This window comes from Branchiostoma lanceolatum, chromosome 6 (assembly GCF_035083965.1).
Source record: "Branchiostoma lanceolatum isolate klBraLanc5 chromosome 6, klBraLanc5.hap2, whole genome shotgun sequence".
NCBI lineage: Eukaryota > Metazoa > Chordata > Leptocardii > Amphioxiformes > Branchiostomatidae > Branchiostoma > Branchiostoma lanceolatum.
Window position 1 is genome coordinate 21343769 of NC_089727.1, and position 23051 is coordinate 21366819.

The 23051-nt window shown below is 37.7% G+C and overlaps 1 protein-coding gene and 2 long non-coding RNA genes across 5 annotated transcripts in view; 2 read left to right on the forward strand and 1 right to left on the reverse strand.

Annotated features, from left to right (window-relative positions):
- Positions 1 to 2692, reverse strand: part of LOC136437008 (uncharacterized) — a 2755-nt gene extending 63 nt beyond the window's left edge. Inside the window, exons 1-2 of the long non-coding RNA XR_010756134.1 lie at positions 727 to 2692; positions 1 to 549 (exon numbers count right to left, since the gene is read on the reverse strand). The exon at positions 1 to 549 is cut by the window's left edge and continues 63 nt beyond it. This is a non-coding gene — a long non-coding RNA (uncharacterized lncRNA). The remainder of the gene's footprint in view (positions 550 to 726) is intronic.
- LOC136437014 (uncharacterized) overlaps positions 1 to 4104 on the forward strand; it is a 6469-nt gene extending 2365 nt beyond the window's left edge. Inside the window, exon 3 of the long non-coding RNA XR_010756140.1 lies at positions 3562 to 4104. This is a non-coding gene — a long non-coding RNA (uncharacterized lncRNA). The remainder of the gene's footprint in view (positions 1 to 3561) is intronic.
- A 128-nt stretch (positions 4105 to 4232) lies between these two features.
- Positions 4233 to 11903, forward strand: LOC136437009 (uncharacterized). 3 transcript variants are annotated; one of them, XM_066431428.1, is made up of 6 exons: positions 4233 to 4325; positions 4965 to 5039; positions 5640 to 5690; positions 8110 to 8166; positions 8576 to 8692; positions 10899 to 11903. In XM_066431428.1, exons 1-6 carry the CDS (start codon positions 4265 to 4267, stop codon positions 10940 to 10942), a joined length of 405 nt encoding a protein of 134 aa, XP_066287525.1. In that variant the 5' UTR covers positions 4233 to 4264; the 3' UTR covers positions 10943 to 11903. The 3 variants fall into 3 exon arrangements, with proteins under 3 accessions (XP_066287525.1, XP_066287526.1, XP_066287527.1); XM_066431429.1 differs by having other exon boundaries at positions 8116 to 8166; XM_066431430.1 differs by lacking the exon at positions 8110 to 8166.
- The last annotated feature ends 11148 nt before the right edge of the window (positions 11904 to 23051 follow it).

Below are 23051 nucleotides of genomic sequence, written 5' to 3' on the forward strand. Positions count from 1 at the left end.
CGGAAGTACTATATGGCTAAATGATCCATTTCATTTGAGACAGGCTGAGGGACATCCACATACTCAAAGCACCACTGCATATGCAGGTTAATGTCGGTAAATTGGGGTTGTGCAAGCACAATGTTCTGAAAAATTATGAAATGTATTACAAGTAACACCATCACAACATTGTGGTAATATTTACTACTGTATAGTGCCCTTGGACCAAAATTATCTACATGTTCTAAATATTCCACTAAAGTAATAAAAGCCTTATTTGTGGCCAGCTCTTAGTCTAAAAGCCATCAGATACAATTATTTCAAATACAGAGGTTGAAAATAGAAAGTAACATTATACTGTCTGAAGAACTCCCATGATGACACGCCACATTTTAAACATAAGTAGCATATGCCGTGGAACTGCATGTGTATAATCGTCCTCTCCCCATTCTCTGACTACATCTGAGTTCACTTCTTCCATGCATTCTTGGTAAGGGACAGGCAAGGCTGATTTCTTCTGTATCTGCATGTTGGACTCAGCTTGGAGTCCATCTTGTGATGAACCAGTTCCTATATGATAAAACCAAATGATGAATAAATATCAATTCACGTATTTAAGGAACTTATGATGTCACATGATTTTGACATGGGCTTCGTTTCATCACAGCAGCTACAAAAAACATGGGACAATGGATATCCATCATGCCTCTCTAAGCTAACATTGAAGTGTACCGATGATGGACTTACCAAAGGAGCCTGAGGTACTCAGCAGCTGAGCATCTGACAGTTGATTGCTTTGTTCCCAGCCAAGGTCCTCACAATATGTGCTGCATTTGTGAAGGAAGTATCTGCCGATGCTGTACTGGATATATATATATAAATGGAAACAATGACAAATATTAAACATATCACATACTCGCATGTGTAAAAAAATGAATCTGGGCATCGTTGAATTGACTACGTAAAACTTACATCTATAACTTGAATATGATATTGATCAAACATGCACAGCTATAACTGAATGAAATAATCACTGAGGCACACTACTGCCTCCTTATAAGTTCTAGTTCACTATCCACAAACTGTGGGATCTTTGTGGGACAAATACTTATGACATTTTCTTCCCTTCCATATCTTTAATTATCTTTCCCTCCACTGCTTGCTATTTTGTATCTGAAACGTTAACCAGACACACATGTCTGCTGACCATTGGCAAGAATGAACAAATTGAAATTTGAAATTTCCTAGATCCTAACGCCGTAAAAGGGCAGGTCGGCTGGAGAATTCTTAATGTCATGCGAATGCGATGATATGTCAAGCCACAATAGGAGGATAACTGACGTCAAAACTAGTTAGAAACGGGAATTTTTCAATTTGTACTTACCAAAGGGCAGTCCCTCAAAATGATGAATCAACTCCCTACCAGCGTTTACAAGGGGGGAGGGGGGCGACGAATATTGCATGCACGAAGAAGACAACGTCGCAATTCCGTGCGTTTGAGTTTACACCGAATTCCCTTCGACTCTCAAGTCACTCAAAAATCACTGGTCGACCATGGTAGACTCTGGCGATGCCATGTTAAGCACAGAAGGTGATGAAACGCCGTTCTTGTCTGTGCTGTTAACCGAAAGAAAACCGTTAACGTTTTCGCGCCCAGAAGTGTCTTGTGGGTAATTTGGATATCCGACACGAATCCGTGTTCCGTACACGTCAGGATCCGAGACAGCTCATGACTTCTAACATATTGGCAAATCTGAACTTCTAACATATTGGCAAATACATAAAAAAATGAAAGATCCGAGTAGATATTGTATCTGTACCCGAAACGTATCCAGACGTATACGGCATCAGAATTGCTGGATCTGAGGTGTTCCTGGTATTTGTCCGAATTTGCTCGGAAACGTTCCGTATCTGTACCCGAAACATATGAAGGATCCAGACGTATACGGCGCGGGAATTGTCGGATCTGAGGTACATCGGATCCAATCGGAAACGTTCCGTATCTGCTATGATGCGCAATTCCGGATCTGTTGGATTCGTCAGGATCTGAGATCATGCCGCGTGCCGTGCAGTGTGTATTTGTTGGTCAGGATCCGAAGCAACTACCGACAAACAATCCGAAAATCTCTGCCATATTGACAAATATCTAGAAACGAAGGATCCGCGCAAATATCCTCAGGTATCCGACGCGCATCACGGATCCAGACGTATACGGCGTCGGAATTGTCGGATCTGAGGTGTACCTAGTAATTGTCTGAATTTGCTCGGAAACGTTCCGTATCTGTACCCGAAACGTATGAAGGATCCAGGCGTATACGGCGCCGGAATTGTCTGATCTGAGGTGTATCGGATCCGATCGGAAACGTTCCGTATCTGCTATGATGCGCAATTCCGGATCTGCTGGATTCGTCAGGAAATGAGATCATGCCGTGCCGTGTGTATTTATTCGTCAGGATCCGAAGCAACTACCGACATACAAACAATCCGAACATTCCAAATATCAAAAAACGAGGGATCCGCGCAAATATCTTCGGGTATCCGAGGCGCATCACGAATCCAGAAGAATACGGCGTCGGAATTGATCGGATCTGCGGGCACTTCAGTATCCGAGCAGTGAACTGGGATTTTTCCGGATTCGCTCGGAAACGCCATGAGGCCCGATTCCGGATACGTCGGATCCGTCAGGATACGTGGCCATTTCGTGCAGTGTATGTTAATATAGTCCTATATATATATAAATAAATATATTTAGGATTATATTAACATAAAACAATGGTCTAACGTACAGTACAGTTCAAATTCCAGTGAGAAGTTTTGTCAATGTACGTTTTGTCACCCTTGAGGACCAGGTTAGTTTCTTCAGACGCTAAGTATGACGTCCTTCAAGTTTGACACAGCTTCTTATGAAAAATCCAATATAGCAATGCCGAGAAAACTCAGAGGGATAGTGGCTTAGACCATGCGGAGACATAGCCATTTCTCATACATCATTACAGAAGGGAGGGGGAGCTACACATTTCTCGGTTGGTTGCTCTTGAATAATAGCTATCTATCCGGGGCCAATTGCAGTTACACACAAGTATGCAGGCCATTCTTCTTGCCCCTCTCCCACCTTTGAGTTAAATGACTTTAAAGATTAGAATGTATTCCAGCATGATTTTTTTTCATTTCTAAATTAGTTTTAGAACACCTTTGTGACTCGAAAATGTACCGATATGGTGATTCAACAGCTGACAATCATTACTTCGCAGGGTTGATCTACAAAGTCAGATTGGCATAAGTCTCCTAAAACTGTCCCGGGCAGACAACTCTAGGCTATTCCATGGTGATAATGGTTCGTTCTCACGACACAAAAAGGGTTTAATAAAACACGTTAAAATCACTTGCAAAGTTATTAGAAAAGTTATCAACGTTTTCCCCAACAATTATCGTGATGTTAAAAATACAAAACCATATAAAATACTATTTTATGACGACATCCCAATATATTCACGTTAGCAAGTAGAGATAATATTCGTGCTGGTGACAAGCACCAAAAATGGCCTACGTCACTGCCACTCCCCCATTTTTGTGAAACAACAGGTTGAACAACGTGCCTACGTCAGTCACTGTTGTAATCGGAGTCTATGATTGGTAGAGGCTTAGGGAGCTACGGTTAGAGACGCTTTCTCTTGCCTGGGTACGCGTTGGGTCTGTTCGCAGCGCGCTCTGAATACCATTTTTTACAAGACACGGTTAATCTTGACGCGTGAGTTGGATTGTATTTACGACGTTTTCATTTTATCTAAAAATAATAACATATGTGTTTGGTGTGTGTGTGTATGTAATTATGTGTGTGTGTGTGTGTTTGCATCTGTAGTCTGTTTGTTTGTGCATGTGTCCATTCACTAAACACATTAACTCAAGTCATCCAAGAACGCCAAAAAAACTACTAACGGTTATTAGCAAACGTTGAATGACAGTGTCAAAACGTCGAACTGTTAACACTTGCTACATTGACACAATCATATCAAGCTTCGTATGTTGCCATTGAGTATGGTTGTATAATCTGCTCTTGTGGTGTTTAGAGTCCCTATCAAATCTGTCTGCAGATTTTTTAAAGAACATGACTACACATGCAAAGTTACTGTAAATCAGTTATGTCCGTAACCTACCTACCTTGGCTTAAAAAAATAGGATTTTCAAAATAGTACACACAATATATGTTGTTTTTGAAATGGATATAAAATGATGGGCATTAATTAGAAATGTGGTTCTTTTTTTTCCGGAATAAAGGCTTTTAAACATGAGGGTTCTCGGCGTCATCGTGCTTGGATGTGTGGCACTCCTTTCTTCTTCCAGTTCAGGTCAGCTTCGAACATTTTAAATCATCTAATCTCTTTTTCTTTTACAAACTGTTCTGTAACGTCAATGTTAAAGGTATTATATAGAAAATATATAAGGAATTTCCAATCTCCACCTCAATAGGAAAGCAATCCTGCGTGTCAAACTTTCCTGTTCTTGAGTTTCTGCCCTGACAATCCCTTGAGACGTCAATATCAGCTCCTGTTCTAAAACAAATTGAATTATGTTGCCAAAAAAAACTTTTTTCACCTCAACGAGATACCAATTCATAGTTTTATGAATGTTAGGCTTGAAATATTCCAAATAGGAACCTGGAAACCTTTATTTTCCTGTTATATGGTTTAATGGTACCTGGCTGATCAAATCGCACGGTAATAAATGGAATACAGGACGATAGTTCATAAATTTCCTTCCCCCATCACTTGTAATAGAAAATTAAAATCATGATATATCATTTATGTATAACCATTTGGAAGAAAAGCCTTTAAGTTAAAAAAAAAGACTTCAAGATGAATCTCATCTGTTCTTGATTTGTCCATCATCAACAACATTCACTTTCATAACAGAAAGGTTGATGAGTACCTCGTGATGGTTCTTTTAATACACTGAAAATGTCACTTATTGTCGTTATCCTGTTTCAGCTCTCGGCAGTAACCGGAAGCAGGCGGAAGTGGTCGACAAACTGGAGAACAGACTTCTCCAGATATTACTGGCAGGTAACCAGTAATAAATAAACCAGTAATAAATAAATAAACCAGTAACCTCAATGTGGTCTTGGGTTTTCAGCATCGCTTTGCACGGATAATGGCTGTTTCCTAACAGACAAGAAGTCCATGCAACGAATGCTCGATCCATGGAAAGAAATAAGGTTGCATCAAATTAATATCCGTTAAGTATAGTATCTAGACGGACCAAAATATTGGGAAACTAACGAATGTGGTGTTTATTGTCATTAATGCCAGTGCTGTTTTTTCATATACTGAAGAACTAATAAACAATTATCACTGTCTTCTGTTTGACGTATTCTCCTATGATGAAAATCTGTCTTCGAGCGAAAATTTTTTTTGTTGTTGTTGTTGTCGTTGTTGCCCCTACATTATCTGTAACTGTCATTAAACGTGTTCGCGACAAGCATTTCCAACAGATATTACTTTTACCTTACATCGAGTGAAGAGTTTGATAATAGCACAGACTTCATGCATGTTGTGAATGCTGAAAGCCTACTATTAAAGAGTTGAAAAATAACACACTAGTACAAAACAATCAGGAGCGTTGATTTAGATTATAGATTCATAATTATTGTTCATTACATACAGCTGGTGACAAGGAAGAGCAACAAGACCTGTCTGAGTGGGGGAATCGTGAAGGTAGTAATAATCTCATTTTCTTCTTCAATTTTTCGTTTTTACTATTTGTTAGCTAACAAGTACAGACAAACGTAAGTAATCTGGCATCAACCCAACCAAATAAGAAAAACAATTCAACTAATAAGCACACATTGTACATATTTTGTTGAATCAATGCATGTAATTTCAATTACCGTTAAGAGAAATTAACATAATAAGGACAATCACATTCAATAACTAGTATTTGCTAGTATGTAGTAAGTGTAAATCACAGTTTCAATTATTCTGTGCAAATTATTATAAGCATTATTGAAAATTCGCAATACGAACTAATCAAGAAGGGGTCAATCCACAAAGCTAAACCGACAAATAATGTCAGCAGTAAAGATCTCCGCAAAGACAGTTAACAAAGATACCAATGTGCTATTTCAAGATTAGGGTGCGCCAATAGCAAACTGCATCGTTATAACATTCGTACGTTGATTTTATAACATCGTAATGATATTTAACAAATAAGCTATCCAAATTCAATTATATCTCAGACAATCATGACGCTTGTTGGTAGATAGATGATAAGTTACTTATATCATGACCTGCAGAAGATTCATATTATGCAATTGACTTTACAGGTGTATTCAAAAAGAAATATAAGCTTTTGAAAAAAATGTGTAAAAAATTGAAATAAAAATATTAGCAGCATTTTAACCCTCATACATTTTTTTGCTGCTGAAATGACAGAACGGGATGAAAAATTACCCCAGAATGTTTAGTTCAGTAAAATCTTCCTTTTCACTTTTTCTGCTAATTGTTATCCATACATTGCTTCATCAATGTAAGAGGAATGTTTTGGCATGAATAGGTTTGAATAATTCCCATCCTTTGGTATAATTTATGCAAAAGGATCAGAAGGACCAGTTTTTGATCTCAATTTAGACCGGGAGGGGATTTTTGAGGCCCACGCACATTTTCATGTTGCATAACTCCTAAATGGCTCAATCTAGAGCCACCCAACTTGGTGACTTTTCATAAAATGTCCTTCACAAATATTTCAAATCAATAAAGTAAGTTCATCGTTTTTCCTGTTGCCATGGCAACGAGTGTTTGACGAGGCATGTCTTAAAAAATCTGCTGATTTCAGTTCAAACAATGACGTTTCGAGGCTTTTTTGGTACACTACATTAATTTTATTTACTCACATTGTTATCATCCTGTATCATCTAATGTGACCCTCATGATTTAGCGTTAATATCTTAAACTGATTTGGTAAAATATCCAAGATGGCGGGTAGAATCACTTAGAGTCAATTCCACATTACCGTGTGGGTGTTTGTTGCCATTTGTTCCAACATTTGCAAAATTTTTGTAACAATCTAAGGGAGATAACTCAGATAAGTAACACTTTCCAACACTTAGTTGATGTTCTAAATAGTTCTGTCGCGTTCCAACATGTTAGACAAATTTCTAACATTGCACATGTTATTTTTTTAATTTTTTTCGGAACTGCTGCAACATAGATTCATCATTTGTTCCTGCATGTTCCAACATTGTACAACCATGGTGTAACTGGGTGAGTGGTCTGGGAACAGGGCAATTCACACATCCCTTCAAAGTATAGGTGCCATGCATAGATACCTCAAGACAAAGGTCCAGACGTGAAATCTGAAAATATACAGAGGCAGACAATAGAGTGCGATTAGCAGCTACTTTTTTGTGGGCAATAACTCAAATCTACTATTTGAATAATGATGCAAATTGTTGGAACATGTTCCAACAGTGAAACAAACACATAGATGTTTAGATAAAGAGATATTTGTGCAACTACTTTCAAAATATTTCCAAAATATATAGATAAGTTCAAACATGTTCAAAATTTCATTATTAATTGTTTGAACAATTTAGAACAAGTTTTTTACTTAAAAATACTTTTATCTAAAATTAGTCAAACGTCTTATCAATATCATCTGAAAACCCTCTCGTTGACATGGAATTGACTCTAAAATAACGTAATTATGACGTCATGTTAGGTCATAATGAAACAAAATGTATCATGCTCATATTACTAGTATTTTACACGTGCATCATCCTCTGAAAATGTGGTGGTCGTACACTGAGTAGTTTAGGAGTTACAGAAGGTAGGTCTCAAAACAGCAAATTATTTTTGTTGAGGTCAAAAATGACCCCAGTCTGACACAACAGACGTTCCTCTTTAATATTAACAGTATTGTGCCAATATCCCTAGAAGACTAGGAGAGGTTAGAAAAGATTTTACTGAACAGTTCGGGCATCGAATGAATGACTGCAAATAGCTTGACCTGCTTAAATGTTGTTAATTCCAACATCCCATTAGCCGCCAAATTGATATTGACACACGAGCAGCTAAAGTCATCAATCAACCTTTCATTTAGATATTACAATTATCCGTTACTGTCATTTACATACAGCTGGAGGCGACAACAAGGAACAACAAGACCTTTCTGATCATGAGATGGTGAAACGAGGTAATTTCTTTTAAACCGGTCGAAAATAGGTTTTTAAATACAGACACAGCGGTGACACACTGAATCTTAGGTAATCGAATCAGTCCCACTTTCAATCAAGAAAAATAATTAAACTAACAGAAATATATTGATACATATGCTGCAAAAAATGTAAGCAAGCAATCATAACAACTTTGTTATCATGTTTATTATTTCAACAAATAATTGTTGCGTATACAAGTTGCAAAAGGCAGCGATTTTTGTCCCTAAGAAGTGCTTATTTATAAATCGAGGTTTTCAACGCATAACTCATGATTATCAATACTTATAACCTACACTAGATTTGTTCTTATACCCTGACAAATCAATAAAACAGCAAATGATACGAAAATACAAACGAGCTGACAGAACCTGGTCTATGCCTTTTCAGGGTGCCGCTGGATAGGTACTGGTCCGTTCTGCTACCCTCGCGACTGTTACTCGTGGGAATACCAGGCCGAGTCTTCACCTTGCTCGGCAGCTGGCATCAAGAAAAAATGCTGTGCCGGTGAGTCAACCGCAAGCAATATTGAGATATATTCGGAACGCATAAGGCATAGTGGGCAACGGCTAGTTGGGCATTCTTAAGTATTACGTACATTTATGAACATCCGGTAACGGCAGGACGTTTGGCCCACAGTCCTGTGTTTAAATGCCCACAGCCCAGTGGTCCTGTGTGTAAATCCTGTCAGTGACACTGTGCCGAGGAAAAGTATAATAATATGACGTTCCTCACTGCACACCGGAGTAAAATGGGTACCTAATTTGGTTGTGGAGGTAAAAAGCGGTGAAAAAACAAGGTTAGTCTCCGGTTTTCGATACCGTGCCCCAGACACATAGGATAACACCCCCACTGTCCTTACGGAATAAAAAGGCTATGGAACAACCTAGCTTGGACCACACAAGAAACCCACTGTCCCTACGACCTACACGACCTACTGACGATCGTTGAGCTCAGTAACTCTGAAACAAAGTTAGCTCGAGTGCCTTTTGTTCCGCTAGGAGCTCCTGATCTTCACGCCTTAAAGGGCATAAGACACCACTGACACCAACATTAAGAAATTTCCTGAAATTACATAAAACATAATACTATTGTTTGATAACATAGACATTTTCACAAAATATTCACAATCACACTGAACCAGAGATACCAAAATAGGAGGTTCCTCCACAGTACGTTAAGAAAATAGCAAGGGGACCAGAAAACTAATCGTTTTGAGTATTTATCAAGATTTATCCTCATGCAAAACTGTAAGTCAATTCACTGATCCACTCTTAAGTTATCTTATTAACAAACTAGAGTTCCACGACAAAATACCTTCGCCGAATGATTTTAACCTTTATGAGTGACGTATTATAGGAGTGTTTCTCATCAATTATAAATCATACCAGTTGATTGTCTTAATATATAACATGTCCAAAGTATGAGGTAAACAAATGATGAGCTCAACTTAGAAGGTTATGCTAATATTTATCATCAATTATGCAATTAGCATAATTTGATTCAACGATGTTCACATTCACACAACTTCCCGATGCCACAAAAAAGTACTAAATGTATGAACTTGCCATCATTTGCCAGTGTGGAATTATAGAAGTTACTCGTGAAGTATGCAAATTAGGCCCACATTTTCATATTTCTATCTATCAACAATCCTCTCTTCCTCAGTTACAATTTGAATAGTCATATCATGGAACAAAGCGGGGTTTTAAGTTGCCTCATTAATTATGCAAATGAGGATCTCATTTGCATAATTATCGTCCAATCATACTAAACATCACACAAGCTATCTACATACCAAAAATCATGACCATCCATAAATGACATCTTGTTATAGTATGTTCTCAATAATTATGCAAATGAGGTCTTCATTTACATAGTTCATAACAATTAATATTTCTCTCTTCCTGATTTACATGTGTCACATGTTTCAGAGTCCTATAATGGAATTTGGCGGATGTATAAACTTTCCTCATTAATTATGCAATTAGATACTGATTTGCATAAGAAGTAACTAATCATGTACATCATCACTCAAGCTATCTACTTACCAAAAATCATTACCATCCATCATGCCCTTCTTGAGTTATTCCCTTTCAAAGTCAGACGCAAAACCTGCTCCTGCAGTTCCAAAAAAGCCGCTAGGGGCCCAAACCCGTACCACTTACTCCCTGTCCAGAGATCTATCTACCACTTAAAAATCAGTTCCATAGCATGTCCAGAACGCGAGATATCAAAACAGGAAGTTCCGCTGCAGTACCTTTAGAAGCCGCTAGGGTGCCCAAAATCTAATCGTATTTAGGTTTAATCAAAACCTACCAACATACTAAATACCAAAACAATCCATCCAGGCATTCTCGAGTTATCCTAGTCCACTACAGACACACACACAAACGCTACCCTCTGCATAACCTTCTCAGCGAAGGTAACAAACACAAAAGCAAAAATACCATGTACGCCCCTGAAAACAGAACCTTCTTAATGAAGGCAAATAAACATGGCTTAAAGAAGTCGTTCTGAAATATGACAATAATTGAAAAAGGCTAGCTGTACTAACAAAGGCAAAATATTGTTTAGAAACGAATTGAAAACGTTTTATAAAGTGCGATGAGAATGTAATGATGTAGTAATCTCGATAACAAAAATTGTAATAATTGTACAATATATATATTTTTTTTTTTGATATTCACAAATGTTTCCTCTCTTTTCACAGGCGCCGACCCAGCTCACAGTTTTGTTCCTGTTAAAGGCAAATAAAGGCACACAATGTCCTTTTAATGACAGATTGTTTTCCCTTAATGTTTACATCTGCTGGGATAGAAGTTGACGATCTGTAAGGAGAATATTCCATAGTTTTATTACCACTTATTCAGCTTAAGGCACACAATGTCCTTTTAATGACAGATATTGGTGCCCTTCATGTATACAACAAGACTGTCATGTAAGTTGACGATGTGCATGTAGAAGATGTTATAGTATCATTGTTATTAATATCATTTATTCAGCTTAAGGCACACAATGTCCTTCAAATGACAGATTGTTTCCCTTAAAGTTTACAACAAGTCTGCTGGAGGAGTTGACGATGTGGAAATAGAAGACGCCATACCTTTTATTAATTTATTGCTGTTAAGCACCATTTTTTTCAGCTTAAGGCACACAATGTCCTTCTAATGACCGATCGTTACCCTTAATGTTTACAAAAAGTCTGACATAAGAGTTGACGATGTGCAAACGGAAGATACAATAGTTTTATTGCTTTTTACTATCATTTATTCAGCTAGAGGCACACAATTTCCTTCTAATGACATATTATTTCATGACATATATGTTTAATTGAAGTATTTTACCAGATCTTATCAAGTTAATATTATCCATTAGTAACGTTAAGTTAAAGTTAAACCACGGTCTGTACGATTGAAAGTTTAACACTTACAAAAGTAAAGAATGTAAGGTCTGTACCATCTGAGGGCCTAAGGAATAGCTCATACCCTGAACCTTACATTACATCTAACTCCTGTAAAGAAGACCTTATGAACTATGTGTAGATACAGGTAGCACAAAAACACTGCATTGTTTTGTTGTTGTTGTTTTTGTCCCTGGTAAAACTTTTATTTGTACAACAATGATGTCAGCTGATTTGTTAGATTATGCTCTCTAAGATGAACAAAAAGTATGTTGAAGAAGTTGTAATGCGTAAAGAACTACAGAATGTCTGCTAGCTGACCAAATGGACTTGTCATTTATAATCACATAATCATTTATATGCTTGAACTAGCAACGGAAAGATGTGGTAATAAAGACGATCATGCGAAGGAAAACCTCTAAAGCAGATTAATGGTAATTAAGTTACATCGAGATTGTTCAAGTGAACAGAAGGCAAGACAATTGAAACCATTGTTGATATCAAGTCTGTACAACTTAAGCAGGTACGAACACTGCTTTATTTGCTGTTGATGTTAATGAAGTTTTCCTTGTTTCTGTGCGTGTATCTTTTAGCATGAAACGTGAAAAAAACGTTCGGCTCTGTGAAAAATAGGTGATCCCAACCAACAATTAACATTGAAATGTGTTTCTAATAATAGATACATTTGGTATCCGAGTTTTGCCCAATCACCAGCCCCCTCCCTCCAGTAAACGGTATATAAGGCCAACATTTGCAAGGCAAGGTATGGTATACGCGTTGTGTTAAGACTACAAGAAGTTGGTATTATTATATAACTTCGTGTTACGTTATGATAATATCATATGTTTTCATCGTTTACCCGAAATTGGCATAATCACTCAAGATTCTTCATTCATTATAGCACCGCCTTGGGCGTTATTGTTTTCCGTTAAACATTTTTTCATTGATCCATAATGTTTTCTTCGAAGCCAAGGTTAGAGAGAACTGAAGTCTTATCTATACTTTTGCATATAAGGTTTAATTGCCGAGAAAATCAGCGGAATTTAAATCTTACTGTTTTACTTCAGAATGTGGAACATTTACGATTTTTGGTCACATTTAGGATTATTTGACTTAAATCATGTATTAATTTTGTTCCAACTCGAGCTCATTTTCTAACATAACAAAATATGCAGGAAAATCCTAACATACGTAAAGTTTTGGGATTTAAAAACTACAAATGAGCTAATTTCGTTTCAGTTTGTCAATACTCGTTTTTATATCAAATTATTTTTTTCATATCATATGCTTTTTATGACATGTCGTACAGTTAGCTTTAGCAGGCTTTAGGTTCTTCGGATACCTCCCGGGAGCCTCGGCAATCTGATATCCTCCCTTACAGAGGAAAGTAGCCCTAAACTTGAAAAATTATTTGAAAAAAAAAAGTCTGGAACTTCATAGTCAAAAGATCTCCATGGCATATGGAAATTTACGTAGTCGAGGAAAAGCAACATCGTACCTGGCAAAACATTCGACAAAATCTGTTTTGGCCTACATAATTTCCCTGTTTTTATCTCCATGAAAAATGGAGATATTGTTTTGGGTGTTTCAGTCTGTCTGTTTGTCTGTCTGTCCGTTTGTCTGTTTGTGTAATTCCGGACTACTCTAGTCAGCATAACTCAAGAGCATCTTGATGGATTATGATAATATTTGGTATGTGGACGGGTGATGTGAAGCCGAAATTCAAGGTCGATTTAGGGCCCCCTGATATGTGACCTTGGTACTGCAGCAGAATTTCAATTTTTGTATCTTTTGACCTGGACGTGCTGTGGTCTTGATTTTTGGGTGGCAGATAGCTTGTGATATAATAAAGAAGTGATGTAGGTTTGGGCCTCCTAGCAGCTTCCTCTGGAACTGCAGGGACGTTTTTTAAATCTTCTAAGGAGACTAACTGAACAAAGGAACAACAGATTTCTATGATATTTAGTATGCAGGTGGCTTAGACAGAGATATACATAATGAAATACAAATTATTCTCATTGTGACTTAATTTACATAGCTAATTAGGAAAATCTATATTTGCAGTGTTTTACATTATCAGACTCAAATACATGTAATATATGTAGTCTATGGAATGTGGAGCATCAACAGATATCAATTATGCAAATAAATTCCTAATTTGCATAATCAATGAAAAACCACCATAATTAATCTAATTGGAAAATTATAGGAGTCTCAGTATTGCAACATGTGTAAGTTCGATAAAGGTGTTTATTCCAAAGCATATATTATGCAAATGTGTAAGTCATTTGCATGAATAGAATTGTTCATGGAGATATGAGGCAGTGGAACTCCTGTTTTGTTACTGTTTTTTTTTCAATATTCAAACGTTTTCTGGTGTTTAGACCTAAGGCTCTTGCCATGGAGACCCACACGGTTTGGACGCAACCAATTAGTGAACAACGTGGAGTTTAACAAGGAGGTATCATCAAACGTAGCAAATAGCTCGTGTCGTCTGTTGCATAAAGATGGCAATGGCAATTGAATCAATGGCATGTTGTAGCTAAGTAAGCAAGTATTGGTGATGGTGTCCGAATTGGCGACAAGACCCAAAATGGCATGCGTTCGTGTGCCACTGCCGCCCGCTCTGCTAGTAGAACAACTGGTTAAACAACTCGGCCATGTCAATCATTGTATTCGGACTCTGTGATTGGTAGAGACTTAGGGGAGCTACCATTAGAGGGTTTTACTCTAAACGGGGTAGATTTTGCCAAATATCTCCTCTCTTTTCAATCTGACTTAAAATACCTTCGTCAAGAAGGTTACCTTGGCATGGAGATCCAAGTGTACACGTTTTTCAACAGCACTCGTCTGATATAATATGTTTTTTAACAGTACTTATATAATTAGTTTCAGAAACAGTCTTCACAGCAGTGCTATCATATCTTACCTCAGCAAAGTCACCGAGAGACAACATATTTTGTTCTATTCTGAAATAACGTTCTAGTTTTCGACATTTTCCAGAGAAGAGATAATGCATTGGCAGCGAGCCCAAAAAAATGAACTATGACACCGCCCTTCCCTGAAAAAAACTGGTTTATCAGCTTAGTGACTCATTGTTAAATGACTCCGCAATAGATAGTTACCCAGAGAGCTGTAGATATGGAGACGCTCTGTTTCGCCAACAAGAATAAATTTGCCACTCTGATCATAGTTTGCGCACATTCCTAGCCATGTTTCCTCTATCTCCTTTTTTGGGAAAAGAAAGCCCTTATAAAGGAAAATGACACATTTCACATTTAGTTGAAAGGTAAAGACATATATGCAGCTATAGTGTAATCCATGGATCTGCGACAGTTCTCGGATTCATTTCTTACGCTCAATACCTTTCGTCGTTACTGGCTTTCCAAAGGACTTCACGTCGGTTGCTGATCGAACTAAACTAAAGCAGATTGTGACTTGAGACTTTAGTGGCTCTAGATATCGAGTGTCTTGATTCTGTACTTATTGTAGAATTCCTTCCATAAATTATAGATAGATAAATATTACAAATTGAGGCAAGCCCAAAACATGAACTATGACACCGCCCCTCCCTCTCCTCTTGAACCAACTGGTTTGACGGCTTACTAACACGAGCCATTGTTGTAAAGGGACTCTGTCATTGTCAGATACCAAGCTGGGAGACGCTATGTCTAGTCGGGAAAAGTTTTGATCTACCTGTAAAAACCTCACTCAGAAGAGACGTCTAAACAAGACAAGCTTCTACAGTTTTGATATCGCTGTAGTCAATGCATCAAGCGTAAGTTGTGCAGTATTTTACATACCTTTCTAATTTTATTTCAGACCCCGAACGAGTAAAAATCAACAGGGTTTGATAGTGTCTTTCTGTAAGTTTGGTTTTAACAAGCCTGCGGTCTTAGTTCGCCAATGCTGATTAGCAACACATTTCCAATCTGAAACCTGCTTATTTCCCAACCGATTACGCGCGAGGGGGTCATAAATATTCAAAGGGTTGATGATCACCCCTTGATACTTCATTTTTTTGTGGCGTCGTGTGTCGAGCATAAATAGGCACAATTTGATAGTGGCTTTCTGTGAGTTTGGTTTAACAAGCCTGCAGTCTCAGAATGCCGATGTTGATTAGCAACACATTTCCAATCTGAAACCCACTTATTACCCGACTGACAACGCGCGAGGAGGTCTTATATATTCAAAGGGTTGATAATCACCCCATGTTTTAGAGTATCTTGCTTTGTAAATTCTCTATTCCAAAGTTAGTGTGAAAATCCTTCCCTATGTTTTTGTGTGTGTCTGTGGGTATGTGTGTGTTTTGTGGGTGTGGGTGTGTTGTATGTGTGTGTTTGTGTGTGTGTGTGTGTGTGTGTGTGTGTGTTTGTGTGTGTGTGTGTGTTTGTGTGTGTGTGTGTGTGATTGTACGCTCGGGCGCGCGTGTGTTTCCTTTTGATAGGAACATAAGGTGGTCCCAGGAAGAAATTGCTGAGAAAAAAATTACACTAAGAGTTCGGAGACCCAACCATTCTAGAAAAAAAATACTTACAAAGGGACGGTAGTTTGATCGGTAGTTTGAACGGTAGTTTGAACTAGATAAAATAGGGAAATAGTTTGAACGGTAGTTTGAACGGTAGTTTAAACTATATAAAATCTGCCTACTAGATAGCCTTGGTATTGTACAGGGCATTCTGCAAACTTTCCCGTTTTTCTTTTTTTTTCAGTCAATGTAATATTATCTTCGCCAAGGCCATGTTTCCCGACATATCTGTGTATGTGTGTTATGGTGTAAGTGTGTGCTTGTGTGTGTGTGTATGCGTGAGTGCGTGTGCTTGTGTGTGTGAGTGTTAACTTTGTTTTTGCGAAATTATATAAAGGTCAGTTTCGTTAGACTGCTAATGAAGACGTCCATCAATTTTACCGCTGCTTTTTAGGTAAATTCAAAATTGTCCTAGTGAGAAATTGAGCAGGGAAAGTCAACCTGCGCATACGGAGACCAAGCCATTGACCAAAAATTCTTACCGAAGGAAGGGGGGCTACACCTTTTTCGGTTGGCTGCTCTTGAATAATACCTACCAATTCGATGCAAATATCACACTGTCACACAGGTATGCATATCTTTCTTGTCGTACCCTCCCCCTATTTTGTGTTAAAGTACTTACAGAAGGGAGGGGGGCTGCACCTTGATCGGTTGGCTGATCTTGAATAATTGTTATCTATCCTATTTAAACACCACACTGCCTTCCATTTATGAATGTCAATTTTGCTCCCCCTCCCCCTGTTCTGAGATAAATTACTTTTTTTTCTAAATCGGACATTATTCTATTTCATTTGAGTTTTAAGTCAGATTGTGTTTAACAATCAATGATATCTGAAATTAATCTGAGTCAGGGACATTTAAAGGCTATTGCAGCTAGATAATGATATTGACCTTTTCGATGCAAATATCATACTGTCACACAGGTATGCATGCCTCTCCTACCGTCCCCTCCCTCTCTTTTGAGTTAAAGTACTTAATGAAGGGAGGGGGGCTGCACCTTGATCGGTTGGCTGATCTTGAATAATTGCCATTCATCTGATGTTAACACCAGACTATCTTACAGATATGAATGTCAATTTTGGACATTATTCTATTTCGTTCTATTTTAAAGTATCAGATTGTTTTTAACAATCCGTGATATCTAAAATTACCCTGAGTCAGGGACCTCAAAGGCTATTACGGCCGGATTATGGTTTGTTACATGACATGAAAACTTGATGTTCTTAGAAAGGTCTATGGAAGTATTTTCAGATATAATCACTCTCAAGAATTAGTAAGAAAAATTACTTTCCCATGAAGGTTGGCCTTTGGGGTAATACAGTTGTATGATAATTTTACCATAAGAAGAAGACCGCCCCTCCCTCTTCTCTTGAACCAACTGGTTTGACGGCTTACTAATACGAACCATTGTTGTAAAGGGACTTTGTCATTATCAGATACCAAACTGGGAGACGCTCTGTCTAGTCGGGGAAAGTTTTGAGCTACCTGTAAAAAAAGTCACTCAGAAGAGACGTCTAAACAAGACAAGCTTCTACAGTTTCTATATCGCTGTAGTCACTGCATCAAGCGTAAGTTGTGTAGTATTTTACATGCCTTTCTAGTTTATTTCAGACCCGAACGAGTAAAAATCAGAAGGGTTTTATAGTGTCTTTCTGTAAGTTTGGTTTTAACAAGCCTGCGGTCTCAGTTCGCCAATGTTGATTAGCAACACATTTCCAATCTGAAACCCGCTTATTTCCCAACTGATTACGCGCGAGGGGGTCATAAATATTCAAAGGGTTAATAATCACACAATGCTTTCATCTTGTTTTGTAAATTCCCTATTCTAAACTTAGTGTGGAAATCCTTCCCTATATTTGTGTGTGTGTGTATGTGTGTATGCGTACATGTGTGAATGTGATTATTGTGTATTTGTGTGTGTGTGTTTGTGTCTGTGTGTGTGTATGTGTGTGTATGTGTGTGTGTTTGTGTGTGTCTGTGGATATGTGTGTGTGTGTGTGTGTGTTTGTTTGTGTTTGTGTCTGTGTGTGTGTATGTGTGTTTGTGTGTGTGATGAACATTCCGTGACTATCTGTATGCACCAATTTTCGTGGCCCTTTGGCAGCATCTGATCTTTATAAGGTAATCGTAGAAACAATTATAAAAATTACTGAGAATAAAATCATGCCTCGAGTTCGGAGAACCCAACCATTATAGAAAGAATCTTAAAAAGGGACGATAGCTTCAGCTTGATCTGTAGGTTAAACTGTGTAAAATCTGATTATTAGATATAATAACTTCCCTTCAGTCTAGCATCTATAATTTCCACTATGTTCATCCCTTCCACTCCTATTAACTAAATCAGTTAAGAGTTTAAAATATCTTCTGACATTGCTTTAAAGAGTAATGGAAAATTTTGTCAGCGATGACTAAACTTTTATCACATTGTAAGAAATGTTATGAATGTAGCTTTTATCTTGCGTTTGGGTAATGAACTGAGAAAGGTGTAGCTCCTCACCCTTTTCAAGGACTGTACTGTGCAAAGGTGTGTGATAAAGGGCATTGTGTGTGCGCGTATTCAGCCATGTACAATTGGCACCGATTATCTTGTCAAACATCTGTATAGAATAGGTCAAAGGCAGATAAATTTTATCACGGTTCATATGCCATGTCGAGGCCATACTGATTTTGTTATCGGGTTCCGTTGAACTATCATGCTGAAATCGTAGTTAGTAGTTCCTTAAACATGGATACTTAACTTTTTGTGTGGTGTCGTGTGGCGTACTGGTTAGAGCATTGGGCTGTCAGAAAAGGGGCTGTCACCAAGTTATAGGGTGGTAATTGAGGCAAACACAAAACATGAACTATGACACCGCCCCTCCCTCTCCTCTTGAACCAACTGGTTTGACGGCTTACTAATACGAGCCATTGTTGCAAAGGGACTCTGTCATTGTCAGATACCAAGCTGGGAGACGCTCTGTCTAGTCGGGGAAAGTTTTGATCTACCTGTAAAAAACCTCACTCAGAAGAGACGTCTGAACAAGACAAGCTTCCACAGTTTCGAGATCACTGTAGCGACTGAACCAAGCGTAAGTTGTATAGTATTTTCCATGCCTTTCTTATTTCATTTCAGACCCCCTACGAACTAAAATCAGCACGGTTTGATGGTGGCTCTCTGTAAGTTTGGTATTTAGCCCAGCCTGCGGTCCCAGAACGCCAATGTTGATTAGCAACACATTTCAAATTTGAAACTTTTTTTCCCCAACTGATAACGCGCGAGGCGGTCTTAAATATTCAGAGGGTTGATAATCACCTCATGCTTTATAATATCTTGTTTTGTAAATTTCCTTTTCTAAACTTAGTGTGGAAATCCTTCCCTAAGTTTTTGTGTATGTCTGTCTGTGTGTATGTGATTAATGTGTATGTGTGTGTTTGTGTGTTTGTTTGTGTGTGTGTTTGTGTGAGTTAGTGATTGAGTGAGTGAGTGTCTCTCTGTTTGTGTGTGTGTGTGTGTGTGTGTGTGTGTGTGTGTGTGTGTGTGTGTGAAAAACATTCCGCGACGATCTGTATGCACCAATCTTCTAGGGCCTTTGACAGCAACAGATCCTCATAAGGTGATCCCAGGAAAAAAAGTCATAAGAAATTACTAAGAAAAACTAAGTCTGGAGTTTGGAAACCCAACCATTTTAAATACAATCTTAAATGGCTGGACGGGAGCTTCACCTTGATCTGTGGGTTAAACTGTGTAAAATCTGTCTTTTAGATGTAAAAGCTTCACTTCAGTCAAGCATTTAGATTTGCCACTTCGTTCATCCCCTCCAGCCTATTAACTTAATTAGTTGATAGTTTAAAACAGCTTCTGTCACTTCTTTTCAGATTTAAGGATAAATTTTTATGTCAAATTCCGTAGTGGTCAATTAACGATCAATAAACTTTTATCACATTGTTAGTAAAACTATGAAGGTAGCTTCTATCTTAGCAATCGGGTAATGAGAAGAGAAAGGTGCAGCTTCTCTCCCTTTTCAAAGAATGCACAGTATAAAGGTGTCTTGGTATTGTGCGAGGCTTTTTATAAATGTTAGGTTCGTTAGACGTTAATGATGACGTGCATCAAGTCTGACGCTACTTCGTAGGTAAATTAAAAAAATTCAAACTGAGAAATTGAACAGGGAAAGTCAACCTGTGCATACGGAGACCAAGCCATTCGTCAAAAATTCTTGCTGAAGGGAGGGGGGCTGCACCTTGATCAGTTGGCTAATCTTGACCTATTCGATGCAAATATCACACTGTCACACAGGTATGCATGTCTTTCTTGTCGTACCCTCCACCTCTTTCGTGTTTACGTACTTAATGAAGGGAGGGGGGCTGCACCTTGATCGGTTTGCTGCTCTTGAATAATTGTTATGTATCCTATGTAAACACCACACTGCCTTCCATTTATGAATGTCAATTCTGCTCCCCCTCCCCCTCTTCTGTGATGAATTACTTATTTTTTAAATCGGACGTTATTCTATTTCATTTAAGTTTTAAGTCAGGTTGTGTTTAACAATCAATGATATCTGATATTAATCTGATTCAGGGACATTTAAAGGCTATTGCAGCCGGATAATGATATTGACCGTAAAAAGTCACTCAGAAGAGACGTCTAAGCAAGACAAGCTTCTACAGTTTCGATATCGCTGTAGTAACTGCATCAAGCGTAAGTTGTGTAGTATTTTACATGCCTTTTCTAATTTTGTGTTAGAACCCGAACGAGTAGAAATCAGCATGGTTTAATGGTGGCTTTCTGTAAGTTTGGTTGTAACAAGCCTGTGGTCTCAGCCAATGTTGATTAGCAACACATTTCCAATCTGAATCCCGCTTATCTCCCAACTGATTACGCGCGAGGGGGTCATAAATATTCAAAGGGTTAATAATCACACAATGCTTTCATCTTGTTTTGTAAATTCCCTATTCTAAACTTAGTGTGGAAATCCTTCCCTATATTTGTGTGTGTATGTGTGTATGCGTACATGTGTGAATGTGATTATTGTGTATTTGTGTGTGTGTGTGTGTTTATGTCTGTGTGTGTGTATGTGTGTGTATGTGTGTGTGTTTGTGTGTTTGTGTGTGTGTGTGTTTCTTTGTGTTTGTGTGTTTGTGTGTATGTGTGTTTGTGTTTGTGTCTGTGTCTGTGTGTGTGTATGTGTATGTGCGTTTGTGTGTGTGATTAACATTCCGTGACTATCTGTATGCACCAAACTTCGTGACCCTTTGACAGCATCTTATCTTTATAAGGTAATCGTAGAAAAAAATATAAAAAATTACTGAGAATAAAACCATGCCTCGAGTTCGGAGAACCCAAACATTATAGAAAGAATCTTAAAAAGGGACGATAGCTTCAACTTGATCTGTAGGTTAAACTGTGTAAAATCTGATTATTAGATATAATAACTTCCCTTCAGTCAAGCATCTATAATTTCCACTATGTTCATCCCTTCCACTCCTATTAACTAATCAGTTAAGAGTTTAACCCTCAAACCACCGTATGGGGTCAAAACTGACCCCAGGCGTATATCAACATGTGCCATTTTGATATTTCGAGTCGAAAACAAAATTCCTTCTATGAGTTTGTTTGTATATATGTCATATAGCTTCTCACAAGTTTTTACCGAGATTGGCTCATCGTTGATTAAGTTATCCTAGAAAGTTTACGCATGGTCCAGTGGGGTCAAAACTGACCCCAGCAAAATCTGCACTCATATTCCCTATTGTTTGATACTTGTCATCTAGTAACATGTTTGATAAGGGTTATTATGATCATAGTTACAAAATATCATTTTGTAGAAACGTGAAAAGATAATTTTTTTAAATGAACGTAAAGATTACTGACGTTGCATCGTATTATGACGTCATTTATGTGATTTTATTGACGAAAACCAACAAATTTGGTATTTCCATATAATTCAAAGGTACACGATAAAACTTAAATAGAAATTATGTATGATAAATCATAATATATCCAAAAACGTTATTTGTAGATTGCAACAGGAACGACGTCAAAATGACGTCATAAAAATCATATTCATATCAAGTTACACAAGCGAAATCCGCCATCTTGGTTCCGCCATCTTGAATTATCTTAAATGCATTTTTTCATCATATAACCTAATAACACAATAAAAATGGACCAAAACGTTTATATTAAGATTGTTTCTGTTTGATTAAACATGGTAATGATGAAATTTTTTGGTTGAAATTAGCCGGTTATAGCTAATCTAATTATATCGCCCGCCATCGTAGATTTTGACCGATGACGTAATCAAATATGCATAAATTATGAATATTAAATCATAAAAGTGATTGTGAATTAAATTGGTTGGTATTGATGTAAGAAAATAAGTACAAAGACAGCCCTAGAATTACATTGTAAAATCCAAAATTAGCGACTTTTTTCCAAATATGGCTCTCAGAAACCGGTTGCCATAGCAACGTGAAAACATTGATTAGTTATTTCATTAAATTCATATTGTTGCCAACGAAATTTTAGCAAAGGTGACCAAGTTTGGTTGTTCTAGCGTAAGACATTCAGATGCTATATGACATCAAGTGTTGGCGCAGGCCTCAAAAGAGCCCGCTTGTCTGAATAGCGTTAGTTGCAAAAGACGATGTTCCCTATGTTTGCATAAATTATGATAATGAGCAGAAATTATTCACACCTAATCATGTCAAACTGTCCCTTATAGATTACTTAAACTATACATATATACAAACCACAAAAATAGTCACCAATAAAGCTATATTTGTAGAAAACATTGTGGGGTCAGTTTTGACCCCATACGGTAAGATTAGTCGTAAAAAAGCTACGGTGGTTTGAGGGTTAAAATATCTTCTGACATTGCTTTAAAGAGTAATGGAAAATTTTGTCAGCGATGACTAAACTTTTATCACATTGTAAGAAATGTTATGAATGTAGC